At 43.0% G+C, this 15140-nt stretch overlaps 1 protein-coding gene across 1 annotated transcript in view; it reads right to left on the reverse strand.

The window, feature by feature from the left end:
- Window positions 1-14438, reverse strand: part of LOC139367734 (dynein, axonemal, heavy chain 12) — a 35827-nt gene extending 21389 nt beyond the window's left edge. Inside the window, exons 1-30 of the mRNA XM_071106046.1 lie at window positions 14254-14438; window positions 13982-14069; window positions 13801-13827; window positions 13440-13629; window positions 12322-12391; window positions 12011-12169; window positions 11703-11898; window positions 11423-11611; window positions 11117-11270; window positions 10903-10994; window positions 10622-10800; window positions 10397-10532; window positions 9873-9998; window positions 9610-9744; window positions 9332-9525; window positions 8992-9226; window positions 8273-8458; window positions 7934-8134; window positions 7555-7749; window positions 7328-7449; window positions 6937-7072; window positions 6683-6829; window positions 6385-6504; window positions 5055-5211; window positions 2398-2570; window positions 2148-2300; window positions 1788-2027; window positions 1443-1688; window positions 681-800; window positions 463-572 (exon numbers count right to left, since the gene is read on the reverse strand). Of these exons, the coding sequence (XP_070962147.1) occupies window positions 463-572; window positions 681-800; window positions 1443-1688; window positions 1788-2027; window positions 2148-2300; window positions 2398-2570; window positions 5055-5211; window positions 6385-6504; window positions 6683-6829; window positions 6937-7072; window positions 7328-7449; window positions 7555-7749; window positions 7934-8134; window positions 8273-8458; window positions 8992-9226; window positions 9332-9525; window positions 9610-9744; window positions 9873-9998; window positions 10397-10532; window positions 10622-10800; window positions 10903-10994; window positions 11117-11270; window positions 11423-11611; window positions 11703-11898; window positions 12011-12169; window positions 12322-12391; window positions 13440-13629; window positions 13801-13827; window positions 13982-14069; window positions 14254-14438 (4661 nt within the window). The remainder of the gene's footprint in view (window positions 1-462; window positions 573-680; window positions 801-1442; window positions 1689-1787; window positions 2028-2147; window positions 2301-2397; window positions 2571-5054; window positions 5212-6384; window positions 6505-6682; window positions 6830-6936; window positions 7073-7327; window positions 7450-7554; window positions 7750-7933; window positions 8135-8272; window positions 8459-8991; window positions 9227-9331; window positions 9526-9609; window positions 9745-9872; window positions 9999-10396; window positions 10533-10621; window positions 10801-10902; window positions 10995-11116; window positions 11271-11422; window positions 11612-11702; window positions 11899-12010; window positions 12170-12321; window positions 12392-13439; window positions 13630-13800; window positions 13828-13981; window positions 14070-14253) is intronic.
- Between the last annotated feature and the right edge of the window lie 702 nt (window positions 14439-15140).

Consider the following 15140-nt stretch of genomic DNA (forward strand, 5'->3'; position numbering starts at 1 on the left):
GGAGATATTGACTTCATCACTACTTGTATTTGTGAGAGGCATTGACATGTTAAATGAACAGAGCTGTCTGTATGAACTACTGGTACACAGCTCAGACACCCATACATACCCCACAAGACATGTCACCAGAGGTCTCTTCACAGTCTCCAAGTCCAGAACAGACTATGGGAGGTGCACAGTACTACATAGAGCCATGACTACATGGAACTCTATTCCACATCATGTAACTCATGCAAGCAGTACAATTTTATTTTAAAAAAGAGATAAAAATACACCTTATGGAATAGCTAGGACTGTGAAACAACACATAGGCAAAGACACACACATGATAACACATGCTGCCTTGGCAGCAGCTAATGGGGATCCATAATAAATACAAATACCTATGAGATACAACTTAGATTGAGTTTCAGTTCAGAAAGAAAGAAAATAAATAAAAGGATGCTGCTTGAAAAAGTGTACCCATGACGGACTATCATCATCTCATAGGTCTGTATGATCTTCTCCTTGAAGACCTCAGCTGGCTGAACATTGTGGTTCTTACAGCACTCCTCAGCACAAGCCAGAAACAGCTGGGAAACACATGACAGATGAAAGACATTTAAATATGCAATGCACATACAGTATCAACATCTTCTATCAACACAGAGTACATAAAAACAAGCAAGGAAAATTCCAACCTGATAGTCTGCCACAGGGAGAGAGATACCGGGGAACAGGTCACTGGTGATTCCATTGAAAAGGGGGATGTCATGAGAGAGAAACTTGGGCTCATTCACATCCTTGATGGACCTCAGGAGCTGGTAGTGCCGAAAACATAGAACATTCAACGTAAGCGACTACCCTTACATAGCCCTTATTTTTTTAACTATACCATGTATATATATATATATATATATATATGTGTATGTTTATGTATGCATATGTATGTGTATGTTTATATATATGTGGGTATGTGTATGTATGTATATATATAAATATATTTGCCAAAATAATATAATGGGGGATTGGAAGTGATGCAGACAATTACATTGATGGAATCTACAATCTATTTGCAATATTAAAGCTGATCTACTCCGTTAAAATATATATATATTTAAGCAATAAGGCACGAGAGGGTGTTGTATATGGCCAATATACCACGGCTAAGGGCTGTTCTTAGGCACAACGCATTGCGGAGTGCCTGGACACAGCCCTTAGCCGTAGTATATAGGCCATATACCACAAACCCCCGAGGTGCCTTATTGCTATTATAAACTGGTTAGCAATGTAATTAGAGCAGTAAAAATAAATGTTTGTCATACCCGTGGTATAGTCTGATAAACCACGGCTGTCAGCCAATCAGCATTCAGGGCTCCAACCACCCAGTTTATAAATATATATATATATATACCATTTATACATAATAACATATCAATGTAAGCCAACTTTTGTAGACACACCAGTATGTCCTCATTCTCGTCTGGGAACTTGAGTTTGAGGTTCCCTGCGGCCACCAGTACAGCTTTGACGGCCCTCATGCCGTAGTCGTAGTGGAACTGGGAGGAAAGCTGCTCTGAGCAGAGTCTGTAGGTCATCACAATCTTTACTGACAGGGGCTTGGCATTCAGGAAGCCATAGGAGTACAGTGAGATCTCTGCTATCAGGGCGTAGTTAGGCACCATCATGGCCACAGTTCTGAACAACACCTGTTGTGGATGAGTAGGGGTGAAGTACTGTTGAATCAACATGGATTTTTTTTTAAATCAATCTATTGCATAGGATAAAGAGTGTATCCTCCTCTGTACCTTGAGGTTGTCTGGGAGCTCTGAGCGTCCAGCATAGCCCGGGTTCATGGTGATGGCCACGAAACAGTTGGGGTTGAGTTTGAGCATGGTGCCCTCAAAGTCAAAGTACTCCAGCTTCAACTCGATGGCCCTCTGGATGCACAGGACTTGCTGGGCCACCACAGACAGTACCTCTAGCTCAATGCGGTTAAATTCATCAAAACAGGCCCAGGCACCTGACGACGCAAGACCTTTGAAGAACTGAGAGACAGGAAGACAGAAATAAAGGTGCACTATCGCCAGCTATAATAAAGACCACACGTGTAGTAAACAGGGATTGGACATTGATTGACATTCGCTGTTATTCCCAGTTTCAGTTACCTTCCCCATAGCCAGGTAGTCCAGGCCGTCAGAGCAGTTGAAGACCACACACTGCACGGCCAGGGCTTTGGCCAAGTCCTTGGTGGTCTCTGTCTTCCCCGTCCCTGCCGGCCCCTCGGGTGCCCCCCCAAGACTCAGGTAGAACGCCCCAATCTAAGACATAAAGTAAAAATATGAAATGTTAGTTTAAAGTTTGGGAGTGACCTGAGTGAGATATCTTTCAGACTACATGTTTCTCGGGGTGGTTTACCAGTGTGCGGTAGCATCTGTCTGTCAGTGGCGTGATGACCAGTCGAGGGGAGTTTCCCAGGTACTCGTAGGCGTACTTGACGTCACAGTTGATGATGCGTACACGCACATTCTCGTTCATCCAGTAGTAGCGCAGTTGAGCCAACCACTGGAAGTCTGTTTCATGGGATACACCTGTCATAGAATAACAGGAAATTAGGGCCGGGACAACACCAGTATCGCAACACTCGTTAGTATCGTGGCAAGGAAACAAAACATATTAGCCGATTTCATTTCTTTAGGAAAACAGCCCTAATGTTGGAAACAGCGCTAATGTTGGAAACAGCCCTAATGTTGGAAACAGCCCTAATGTTGGAAACAGCCCTAATGTTGGAAACAGCCCTAATGTTGGAAACAGCCCTAATGTTGAAAACAGCCCTAATGTTGGAAACAGCCCTAATGTTGGAAACAGCCCTAATGTTGGAAACAGCCCTAATGTTGGAAACAGACCTAATGTTGAAAACAGCCCTAATGTTGGAAACAGCCCTAATGTTGGAAACAGCCCTAATGTTGGAAACAGCCCTAATGTTGGAAACAGACCTAATGTTGGAAACAGCCCTAATGTTGAAAACAGCCCTAATGTTGGAAACAGACCTAATGTTGGAAACAGCCCTAATGTTGGAAACAGACCTAATGTTGGAAACAGACATAATGTTGGAAACAGCCCTAATGTTGAAAATAGCCCTAATGTTGGAAACAGCCCTAATGTTGGAAACATCCCTAATTTCGGAAACAGCCCTAATGTTGGAAACAGCCCTAATGTTGGAAACAGACCTAATGTTGGAAACAGACCTAATGTTGGAAACAGACCTAATGTTGGAAACAGACCTAATGTTGGAAACAGCCCTAATGTAGGAAACAAACATTGTCATCTAGTCACATGTGTTTATTTACCAAGCTATATCACACAAATGTTTACATACAGCAGGTTTTTGAAGGACCAAAGATATTGGTATCTGTCTTCACAGCCCTAAGGAAAATATGACATATTTGTTTATTTATTTGGATCCCCATTAGCTTTAGCAGAAGAAGCAGCTACTCTTCCTGGGGTCAACAAAAAACACAAAACACTGATAGACAGTCACACATTTAAAATACAATGAAACGAACAATACAACAAAAATATATATGTGTTAGAGTGTCTGTGTGTGCCCTCTCACAGTCCCCGACGTTTCATGAGTTGTTGTTTAATTAATTTTGTAAAGGTAATTTAGCTGTTTGCTTGAGTAATTGGAGATGGAAGGGAGTTTCATACGATCATGACTCTGTATAAAACTGTGTGTTGCCGTGAATTCGTTTTGGACTTGGGCTTGGCGTTTTGAAATTTTCTATAAATTGCGTGAAGATACTGTACTTCAACAAATTCAGGCGATTAGAGACTACGCTGATAACTCGAGCTTGGTTCCCAAGTTTCTAAACCATCCCAAACGATCTTTGGTATACTGTAGTGTTGTCATAATATTTGAATTGAAGAAGTGTGATCATAATAATTAGGATATTTTAGCGATCTGCAGTAGAATAAATCCTAAATGCCCCCCAGCCTTCCGATGCGAACTAAACAGCTCACCTGCACTTGATTTGCGTTTTTAGGCTATGGATGAGAAAGTTAATTTGTCATTTCCAATCAATTAGCTCAGTTATATGCTGCTTTGCGATCTATTAACAGCAAGGGTTACATTAAATAGTCGCAATATTTTTTAATTATGCATTTGGTGATGTTCAAGTAATTCACACAAAGCGTATAAACAAAAGCATTCACTGTGAAAGTTGATACATGGAGGCCCTTCATACATAGGCTATGCATGGCACTTCGTTAAATTTATCGAATCACTTTTTCTTGCTCAAACCGCGAGCAGCACCTGTCAAACTCAAGACATTTCTCTCAAAACACAGGGATTTCAATTAGCACAGGACTAGTATTATCAGAGGAGTTTGCAAAAAACAGTAGGTTATTCTGGCTGGAATTGTTACTCTCCTGCCATGTAAAAATGACTGACACGGCAGATTCAGATGGGACTAAAATGTTTTGGTGGTTTGTGCTCTTGCACATAATTACATTACCCGACCTCCCCAAGTAAAAGTAAAACTAATCCCGTCCGAATAGGGGATTTGCTGCACCTTATTACCGGACAGTAATCAAGATCGGAAAGACCAGAGCCTGAACAGCTAGTACAGTTGATTTTTGTGACAAAAACGCAGAACAAAATCTTCACAACAACTTCGCTTCCTCAACATGCTCAATGGTCACACCTTTCATGAAACAACCAGTAGAGGTTCAGGTTTTAGAGAATGTTTTGAACCAAATACAATGATTTTAGTTTTAGATGTATTTAAGACCCGTTTATTAATAATCACCCATTCTGACACTGACTGTAACACCTTATTTAGAATTCCAGTGAGCTCTCTGGCTTTGTGTGCTGACATGTAGAGTGTGGAATCACACGCATACATAGTCATTCTAGCTTTGTGTAAAAACAATGATAAAAGTAACGACCTAAGGCAACTGCTCTGAGGGACACCGCACTGTACATTTCTGATATCAATTCCATTTTCTTTCTTGGTGTATATTAGAACAGCATTGTACCATATAACAATTTACTAAAGCCTACTGAACATTACCTTTGTCTATCAGGTCCATCACCACATCCCTGGCGTGGACATCGATGGTGACCAGAGCCCCTAGCGTGGTGCGAGTCTGCTTGGGCAGCTTGCCTCTCACCAGCTCCACTATGTCCTTCAGCTGGCTCTGTAACTGCTGGTAGTATTTATTCAGACCCTAAAGAGAAATGCATTTCTTAGTGTGTTGACTAATACAAATCTCCTCAACTAAGTGGCAGTGTTTCCCTAGGATTTTTTTCAGCAGTGAAGGCAAGGGTAGCGGGGGGGTAGGCGTTAGGTTGCATTCCATAGATTTCAAGTCACTTCCAGTCATCACTCCTGCAGCAAAGCAACCCCACAACATGATGCTGCCACCCCCGTGCTTCACGGTTGCTTCACGGTTGGGATGATGTTCTTCGGCTTGCAAGCCTCCCTATTTTTCCTCTAAACATAAGTGGTCATTATGGCCAAACAGTTCTATTTTTGTTTCATTAGACCAGAGGACATTTCTCCAAAAAGTAAAATGTTTGTCCTCATGTGCAGTTGCAAACCGTAGTCTGGCTTTTTATGGTGGTTTTGGAGCAGTTGCTTCGTCCTTGCTGAGCGGCGTTTCAGGTTATGTCAATATAGGACTTGTTTTACTGTGGATATAGATACTTTTGTACCTGTTTCCTCTAGCATCTTCACAAGGTCCTTTGCTGTTGTTCTGGGATTGATATGTACTTTTCGCACCAAAGTACGTTCATCTCTGGGAGACAGAACGCGTCTCGTTCCTGAGCGGTATGATGGCTATGTTGTCCCATGGTGTTTATACTTGCGTACTATTGTTTGTACAGATGAATGTGGTACCTTCAGGCATTTGGAAATTGCTCCCAAGGATGAACCAGACTTGTGGAGGTCTACAATTTTTTTTCTGAGGTCTTGGCTGACTCCTTTTGATTTACCCATGATGTAAAGCAAAGAGGCACTGAGTTTGAAGGTAGGCCTTGAAATACATCCACAGGTACACCTCCAATTGACTCAAATTATGTCAATTGGCCTATTAGAAGCTTCTAAAGCCATGACATCATTTTCTGGAATTTTCCAAGCTGTTTAAAGGCACAGTCAACTTGGAATTGTGATACAGTGAATTATAAGTGAAATAATCTGTCTGTAAGCAATTGTTGGAAAAATTACTTGTGTCATGCACAAAGTAGGTGTCCTAACCGACTTACCAAAACTATAGTTTGTTAACTAGAAACGAGTTTCAATGACTCCAACCTAAGTATATGTAAAATTCCGACTTCAACTGTATATTTGGTAATGGTCATCATGGTAGAGATGACAGTGATGTGTGTTCTGGTCCCCCTACCTGAGCTCCTCCTCCGATGGCCTCATGGACCTCCAGGGTCCAGAAGATCTGAGAGGTGCAGAGCACCACCTGGCCAGGCCACTCCCTGACCCACTGACTCCTAGGGGTCTCACCGTAAGCCTACACACACAGGAGGGAGGATGTAATCTCTCTTGGTAAGAACATCTTAGTTTGGCATCATATTGTTTTCTAGCATATATACGGTAATAGTAGAATGTCCGATAACACTATATGCTTTTGTACTGTGTCCCATCATACCATACTTTATATTCATATGGTAGTGGTGGAGTAATCTCACCACTCTGGAGCGGGCAACCACGTCCCTGACGGAGCGCAGCATGATGTCCTCCACCTGCACCAGCCACTTCTCCACGGCTCCCCGTGCCTCTGAAGTGGAGATCAGTTGGATGAGCTGCACACGCTCCGCCTCACTGCTGTACATGGCCTGGAGGGATGGGTGGATGGATAGATAAATGGATGGAGGAAAAACTTCACTTGATTTTCTAGTAAATTAAGTTAACATGATCTGCTACCACTGATTGATCTACTTGCCTGGATGTCCAGGTTAGGGAGGAAGTCCAGCTTGGCGATGCCCTCAAAGCACTTCTTCAGATGGGGCTGGACGCGCAACGGGTCCTTGGTCTCTGACAGAATCTCCAGCATCTCATCATTGGACAGGAAGAAAAAGCTGGAGGTGGAGGAATGGGAGGGAGATGGAGGAATGGAGAGAGGTGGACGAATGGGAGAGAGGTGGAGGAATGGGAGGAATGGGAGGGAGGTGGAGGAATGGGAGGGAGGTGGAGGAATGGGAGAGAGGTGGAGGAATGGGAGAGAGGTGGAGGAATGGGAGGGAGGTGAAGGAATGGGAGAGAGGGATAGGAATTAAATCTGAATTCTTGCACAACTAGAGACAAATATTTCAAAACACTGTACATTTCATTACCGAGGGAAGAAGAGTCGTTTCTTCTCCAGGTAGGCATTCAGTCCCTTCATGATTTTATCCAGAAGGTTGTTGGAATCTTGAAGTCGTTCAAGCAGGCCAGCCAATGAGGTCGCTGACAATATCTGCACAAATTCAAAATAGCTATGTACACGCAAAGACATCCCTTCTAAAGACCCCTTTATCCTCCCCATACTGGCACCTGTGAGGCCACCTAAAAGCTGTCCTACCTTGGGGTCCTTGACGCAGTGCCTCATGACCTCCTTCCAGTGCTTGTCGACGGTCTGGAAGAGCCGCCCCTCCTCAGGCATCTGTTGCATGATGTCCTCGGAGGAGAAGATGGGCTCCAGATAGAGCCACTGGGCCTGCACCTTCAGCCACTCGTCTATGGTCTCCTGGATACGAATCAGACGCTCCTCCCACACCTGACACACAAAGAGGATCAGAGTAGGATCAAATCGCCCCTGGATGCTGTTCTAGGGTCAGCTTAGCGTTTTCTCCAATAACGGTTAAGGTTAGGCTTTGGGGAAGAGCACCTACAGGAAGCATTTATCCAGGGTGAGAAAGAGAGAGCGAGGACAAGAAATGTTGCATTGACATAAAGCCCACCTTGATCTCACTCTCGAAGGGCTTGATGAAGGGTGAGCCCCTCATGGTCTGGGTCTTCACAATCTGGTCGTCCAGCATGGTCTGGATCTCATCCACGGCGGTGAGGATGGACACCCCAGACTCCCTGTAGGGGTGGTGGTGGAAGGAGACTCCATCCCAAACCTCCACCATGGTCTGCATGGCCTTCTCCAGAGAGAATTCCTGTCGGAGAAATGAAGATATTCATCAGCCCTTTAAGTTGGCTTTTCACACTAGAGCTTTTCAGTTCAGAGCATCCTTAGCTGTGGGCTATCCCATGTCACACAAGTCTCTCTCATTAAATAATCCCCATTTTCCCACCTTGCTGGCAGCAGCACTTATGGTCTCAAACTGCTCGAGGTACGGGGTGAGGTTCTGCTTGAGCACTTTCCGCAGGGTGGTGCCAGAGTCAGGCGTGAGGTCATAGTCCACAATGTCAGATATCTGAACCCAGTGGCGAGCCCTGATACCTGGGTTACACAGAATGGACACCATGGGGATGTGCTCCTGGGAACAAAAACGCAGTAGAAGTCAAGTCATTAGGTCATACATCTACATATATGGTATATCTATGGTCTATAACAGTGGTATTCAAACTTTTTCAGCAGGGACCCAATTTTTTCCGGCAGAATTTCTGGAGACCTCATTTTTTGCCAAATAATTTCTTGCGACACCACCCCAAATCTAATGACACAACCTTAAAAATCTGTAAATGTCTATTTTACATCAATAAATAACCTTAAATTCATTGCACTTATATCTCATCAAAATGAAAAGAAACCAATAAATACATTTACTCAACATTTTTTTTCCTTCTTCAAATGATCATTCTCAACAACATTTGTACATTGTCTCATACAATAATCTATACTCTTAATTTTTGTTCCTAGAAAATGTTGTTTTAATTTTGGCGACCCCACTGCAGTGATGTCGACTTTGAATACCACTGGTCTATAGTTTAAACATCCATTATAACCCCACAAACAACCAACCAACACTAAACAAAAGTTTCCACACTGTAATTGTTTCCACGTAGTTACCTTGAAGTCCTTGACCTGCTCCATGACTGTGGAACAGATGAGTGCAGTGGGGCGCTCCTGCTTCCCCGGGTCCTCCTCCCCGGGCCTCCTCTTCACCCCTCCTCCCGCCATCTGCTCTGCCTTCTTCTGCTTCTGCTGGAAGAACTTGAGCATCTTGTATATCTCCCTGAAGAACTCGTCCACCTCCACCTCCATGCTCTCTCCATTCAGGTCCAAGAAGGAGCCGTCCATCCACCTGAACATTTCAGACAGGGACATGAAGCAACTATACATTGTTTTCGGACCTACGGCATATGATATGACATGGAGCGAATGACAACAACCTAAACAGCCCACAGACCTCTTCTCAGTGCGCTGCCACTTCAGCACCAGGCCAAAGAGCTTCTGGTAGGGCTCGATGCTCTCCTTGATGACTTCCACCACGGGATAGGACGACAGGTCCCATTTGTACAGAGTCTCTTCTTTGTTGATGAAGTCGATGGCCTCCTCGGCATCCTGAAGCCTTTTCTGGACTGTCCTTACATCAGTCACATACTGATCAAAAGGTAAACATCAGTCTAAATGGGCTGATATGTTAATCAACTTAACAGACACATTCCAGAGCGCTTGTGCTGTTACCTGCTGCATCATGTCCAGCTCGGAGCACTCTGCAAACTCCTCCATTCTGCGTCCTAGCTTCTCTAGCTCCAGCATCAGCCTCTCTCTACGGCACAGCAGCTCCTGCTCTCCTTTCTGCTTGGCCTTCAACATCACCTGGGGAAGGATGCAGCACAAGATTGTTTTTTCTTCATAAAGCAATAATGGTAGTGGAAGGGCTTAATTACCCCCTTCACTGACATGCAAAATGTTTTTACTTTATCCAGAATGAAGGAGTATGTTACCTCATCATTGAGATCGAACACAGGGTATATATTTTGTGGCCAGATGAGGACTGTAGAGTTCAACTCAAGGTCTTCTGGGTCAAAGATGTGGACGTCCAACAGGTAGTTCAGTCTGTGGTGGGTCTCCTGCCGGACGATAAAAGGGTACAAAGGCTCATGATGAGTCTCACACTGTTACACAGTAGTTGCACAGTAGTTACACAGTAGTTACTGCAAGTCAATTAGCCTAGTGGTTAGAGCGTTGGACCTAGTAACCGGAAGGTTGCTGGATCGAATCCCAGAGCTGACAAGGTAAAAATCTTTTGTTCTGCCCGAGCAAGGCAGTTAACCCACTGTTCCCCAGGCGACGAAGACATGGATGTCGATTAAGGCAGCCCCGCACACTTCTCTGATTCAGAGGGGTTGGGTTAAATGCAGAAGACACATTTCAGTTGAATGCATTCAGTTGGGCAAATTTCCCTTTCCCAATTATGCACTACATGAGTATTAAGACAGGATTAGGCCCTTGTTCATCAGCTACTTACCATTATTTTGGCATTGAGCTCCTCAATGCCCTTTGTCTTGGCATGACCAATGTAAGCTATCATGTCAGACATGTCGTCCGTGGTCTCAGGAACCTTCAGGGCTTTCTCCTTGATGTTCTCAAACTCCTGGCAGATCCTTGGCAGAGGCACAGAGGAGGAAGATTTGCACTGAATATGACAATTATTTACTGTATTTATAAATGGTGGATCAATCTGTGATCTTACTGCAGACTGTGCTCTCTGTGATTGGTGATTAGTTTCTCCAGGAGTATCTGAGCAAAGGTCTTAGCCGTCTTGGCCAGCCCTTGTTTCAGCTCTTCACAGTCCAGACGCACCATGGCAAAGTGGGCTATCGCCGGCAGACTGACAATCTCCTTAGACAGGACACAGAACTCTTCCACTTTCTGTGGAACAAGACACAGACACACATATTACATTCCTACCATATACTACTCCAGATACAAAATGTGTAGCTATCAAACCTGACCTGTCTTGCTCTCCCTTACCTCAGTATAATCATCAAAAGAGTGTTCCTCCTCAACGAACCTGTCCACTATACCCTGTGCTGTCCCATTGACCAGCCAATCATAGTTGTCAACTGTAAAGAAGCAACGAGGGTTTAGGACAGATAAACCTTTACAATATTCACTTTCATTCAACCAAATAGCTGGGCTATTCGATTCTCTTGAATTGATATACATTAGAATGTTAGTTTCTCACCATAGTTCTGGAAGTGTTTATAAGGCTCCTCCAGGTTCTTACGTACGGCAGACCTTATGGTGGTCTGAGCCCATAGCAGGACATGGTCCGCCAGTCTGGCATCAATTACAGAGCTGTTGGCCTCAGCCAGCCAAGACTGGACCGTCTGGACTTTCTGTGAAGCCACATCAGATAGGAGTGATTTGTCACCAACAAGATGAAAAGCCAAATATGGACTATGATCAAATATGTATTTATTCACACTGATTATGAAGCATATTAATTTGTGTGACAAAGAATATCCTGACACACTCGTGAGATTCATACCTGCATGGTGTTGGTGATCAGGTTCAGAATTTCTAAAACAGATTCCTCAAGGTCCTGGAAGCTGGGATAGAATTCCATCTTCTCATCATCAAAAGTCAAATCCATGCGGAAGAGAGGCAACTGGTAGACATTGAGCGGATCGAATAAGCTGACAAAGTCTTCCACGCTTCTCTCCACTAAGGATCTTAACTGTGGAAAATCGCAACCAAAAACAGAACATCAAGATAAGCTGGACTTGCTCCTAAAAACACCAGTACTGATCAAAACCTCACCTTCTCACCTGGTTGGAGATAAGTGTGGAGACACAGTTGTAGAAAGAGTCCAGTTTCTCGGCTCTGACCCCCTGCAGCATGTCCTTGCTGGTCAGCAGGTGGATGACCTTGGGAAACCAGGTGTTCATGATGCGCTCCTCGATCCTCTCACACTCCACTGCCAATTTGTGCTTCAGGCTCTCGCAGGCTACAGGTCCCGTGGACCTTACCACAACACAAAATAATAATACATAATAAAAACATATGTGAAGACAGAAATTGAAGATAATCAGGTGTTTATTCTTATACTTGTGGTGCTGTGATAGAACAATTTTACCTGCAGTCAGTAAGATCAACCAATAGCAGATGTGAAAATGCACCATAGCCGATGTCCAGGATTATCCTCATCACTGGATGAAGAATGTGTAATTTCTCCTTTATCTCCTTGCGACTTCTCACAAAGCTGTCATGCCATGGTCTGGAGAAATCGAGAGCCCTGCAAATAAATATGAAGTATAATTGACAAAATATGATTCATCAAAAATTCAATCAATAAATGGCACATTATTTGCCACAATATGCCAATCCGTCTCTGTGGTGTATTGATTAGTTATGAACATGCTGGGTGTGTATTGTTGAGACACTCACTTTGCTGATGGAGTTCTCTGTCTTGCCAGAACTGTCCCTTTCATCTGTGGTTTCTGGAGCACAGTACTCACTAAAGGGGACAGATTGTAAATACTAATGTGAGACACAATCTACGACATTATATGGCTAAAAACAAAATAATATAATGCTGCTATTCAAGGCGATACGGTCTACAAAACTCTATGGCTTCACCAGTGGCTATGTGTTTGTAAAACAATGGCAGAGATCACACCAAATGAATGTAAACATATTTTTTGAGGGCTAGCGATCTTGCAATTGCAAAGAAATGTTTTTCATGTCAAAGCCTTCTTTCATCTTCATCCATATGACTCAGCTCACTGATACAGACAGAGTGTATTCTAGAAATGACCAAAATGCTTTTAAATCAACACTTTTAGAGAGCAATGAACTAAAATGGTACCAACTGATAAACAAACCCGAAAGGAACAAACTGCGTACCTAGAATTCTTTGCTATTTTAAAGCAAATTTCCTGCAATTCTACACATTTTGCCATTGAGTGGAAATACATTTTTGCAGTTATAAAGCTAATTGCCTGCAATTCCAATATCAAAGCTCTTTTGCAAAATGTAGATGTAGATGTGGAGTGTGGCCCCTCTCAATATTGAGACACAAACACTCCCTTAGATAAATGTGTATAGTATGTACTTTTTGTAACCATGGTTCCATTGAAACAGAAGTTCATGTCTTGCTTTACTGTGGGCTATACAGTGACATTAGGAATGATATGTTATGTCAGCTTTCCAGACAAAATTATCATTTTAACAGTCTGGATGAAAATAATAAATTGTGTCAACTTTTATCAGGTAACAATGTAAATGCCTGCGGCAAAGCCTGCAACCTTATCTTTCAACTGAGATGTTTCTTTATAAGTGTCTACCTGTCCCTTTATTATACTGTTTTTGTTTGTTTTGTTTATGCATACATGTGTATGTATAGATGATGTAATGTAACATAGATTACGCCTGTACCATGTTTGACAATGATTGTCTTTTAGTGTCTCAAAACTCAATTAGTGATCCACAATGTGGTTTAAAAAAATCTGTATTTGGAATTAGTATATAATTGTGGAGATAGAGGTAGACATGAATACACGCACCTGTGTGTTTGACCATCCCGCTGAGGAAGTTTTCGCTGACCTCCCTACATAGCTCCTGCAGCAGCTCGTCTCTCCCAGGGCCCACACGCAGCTGGGGAGGAATGCGGGTCAGCATGGCATCTAGCCACTGCTGCTGGATGGGCACCACAGGACTGCCCTCCACACACTCCTTCAGGAACATGTAGTTTAACTGCAGGTGTGGCCACAATGGAGCGACAGTGCGGAAATAGGTTGATACTTATCATTTTGAACACAAATAACTAGGAACATAGTGTTTTGTTGGCATCTCACAAACAAACAAAAAAGACACAATTGTCAGAGACCAGAAGGGACTTAACAAAACAAAAAGCAGCCAACTTACTCTACGCCTTCGGTCTTCACTGCTCATCTGTGAAATAAAAAGGTGACAACTTTGAGAAATTCTGACACGAGAATTACCTGCAGCGAAACTCAAAATGTATGCAGTAAATTGACATGCATTAGCATAACAGAGATAACAGAGATCCGCCTGAGAAACACAATAAGAAAGCATTATATCTCACAGAAGGGGGGAACTCTGGCTCAGGGGACGTGGGAGCCACTGGTCTTAAATCCTTAGCGTTCTTGTATGCCTGCATTGCACTAGCAACCCTACAAGAGTAAAGAGCACAATGTGAATACTACAGCAACCAAAAACGACTTGCATTTGACTCAATGTAATTGAAACAGGGGATGACAATCATCATGTGTATTGTCATCCTAAATATCTCCGTACTATACCAGTTAAGTGAATGTATGGCTTGACATTTAATAACAAAAAGTTCAAGGGACATACAGGATCTTATGTAACTGCTGTTGCTGCTGTTTACTTCTCCTGTGCCTCAGCAGCTTCCTCTGCACAGTCATCTCGTCCTCTGCAGCCCCCTCCTGCAAATGTGTGCTTGGGATGGGTGGCAGGACAGAGTACTGGTTCAGGCCATCTCCCATGGGTGGCTTGAACACCCCTGCGGAGGAAGGCATCTCAGGGACTACTGAAGGAAGACACTAACAACATTGCAAAATCCTTAGCCTGTTGAACCATCAGTTAATATTGCATTTTAGTTGCAAACACAGCCAATGCATTTCCTCTGCCATAATTGTTTTATATTTTAAAAAAAAGTCTAAAGTAATTTATTAAATCAATAAGCACTTGCCTTGCTTGCTTATGCTAATGTTAACAGTGTGCCTTCGCAGTTAAAATCGTTGGTGTGGCTAGCTAGCCATGCTAGTTTGAAGTATCTATGAGTTATTCATTAAATGTACATTCATAACTATAGTCGAGTTTATTCAAGTAAAATGTAAAAAAAAGTTGCAAGGTTTGCATGCAATGTGTATAACTTACCCCTGCTCTCTTTTGTTAATACTTGTTTGTAACTCCTGTCTATGCAGAATTCAGTTGCTTGAAAGTGGAGGAAAAACAAGTCTGTTGCTATAGAAACTGTAAACAACCATATGGATACCCCTGCTGGAGGCACAGCACACTGCTGCTTATTGCAGAATGCACATTTTCTCAATGTGTGGCATTATCTATCATGCATTTCAATTTATGCATGTGGAGACATTTAGGTGCATAATGAATACTTTGCAACAATACCATTATCCCACCATGTGTTTGTTTGGTATGACTATTTTCTTTTTGATGTGTGCATTTCTGTAATTCTGGGCTCACGTGTAAAATACCTT

The sequence above is a fragment of the Oncorhynchus clarkii genome, chromosome 16, assembly GCF_045791955.1.
Source record: "Oncorhynchus clarkii lewisi isolate Uvic-CL-2024 chromosome 16, UVic_Ocla_1.0, whole genome shotgun sequence".
Taxonomy (NCBI): domain Eukaryota; kingdom Metazoa; phylum Chordata; class Actinopteri; order Salmoniformes; family Salmonidae; genus Oncorhynchus; species Oncorhynchus clarkii.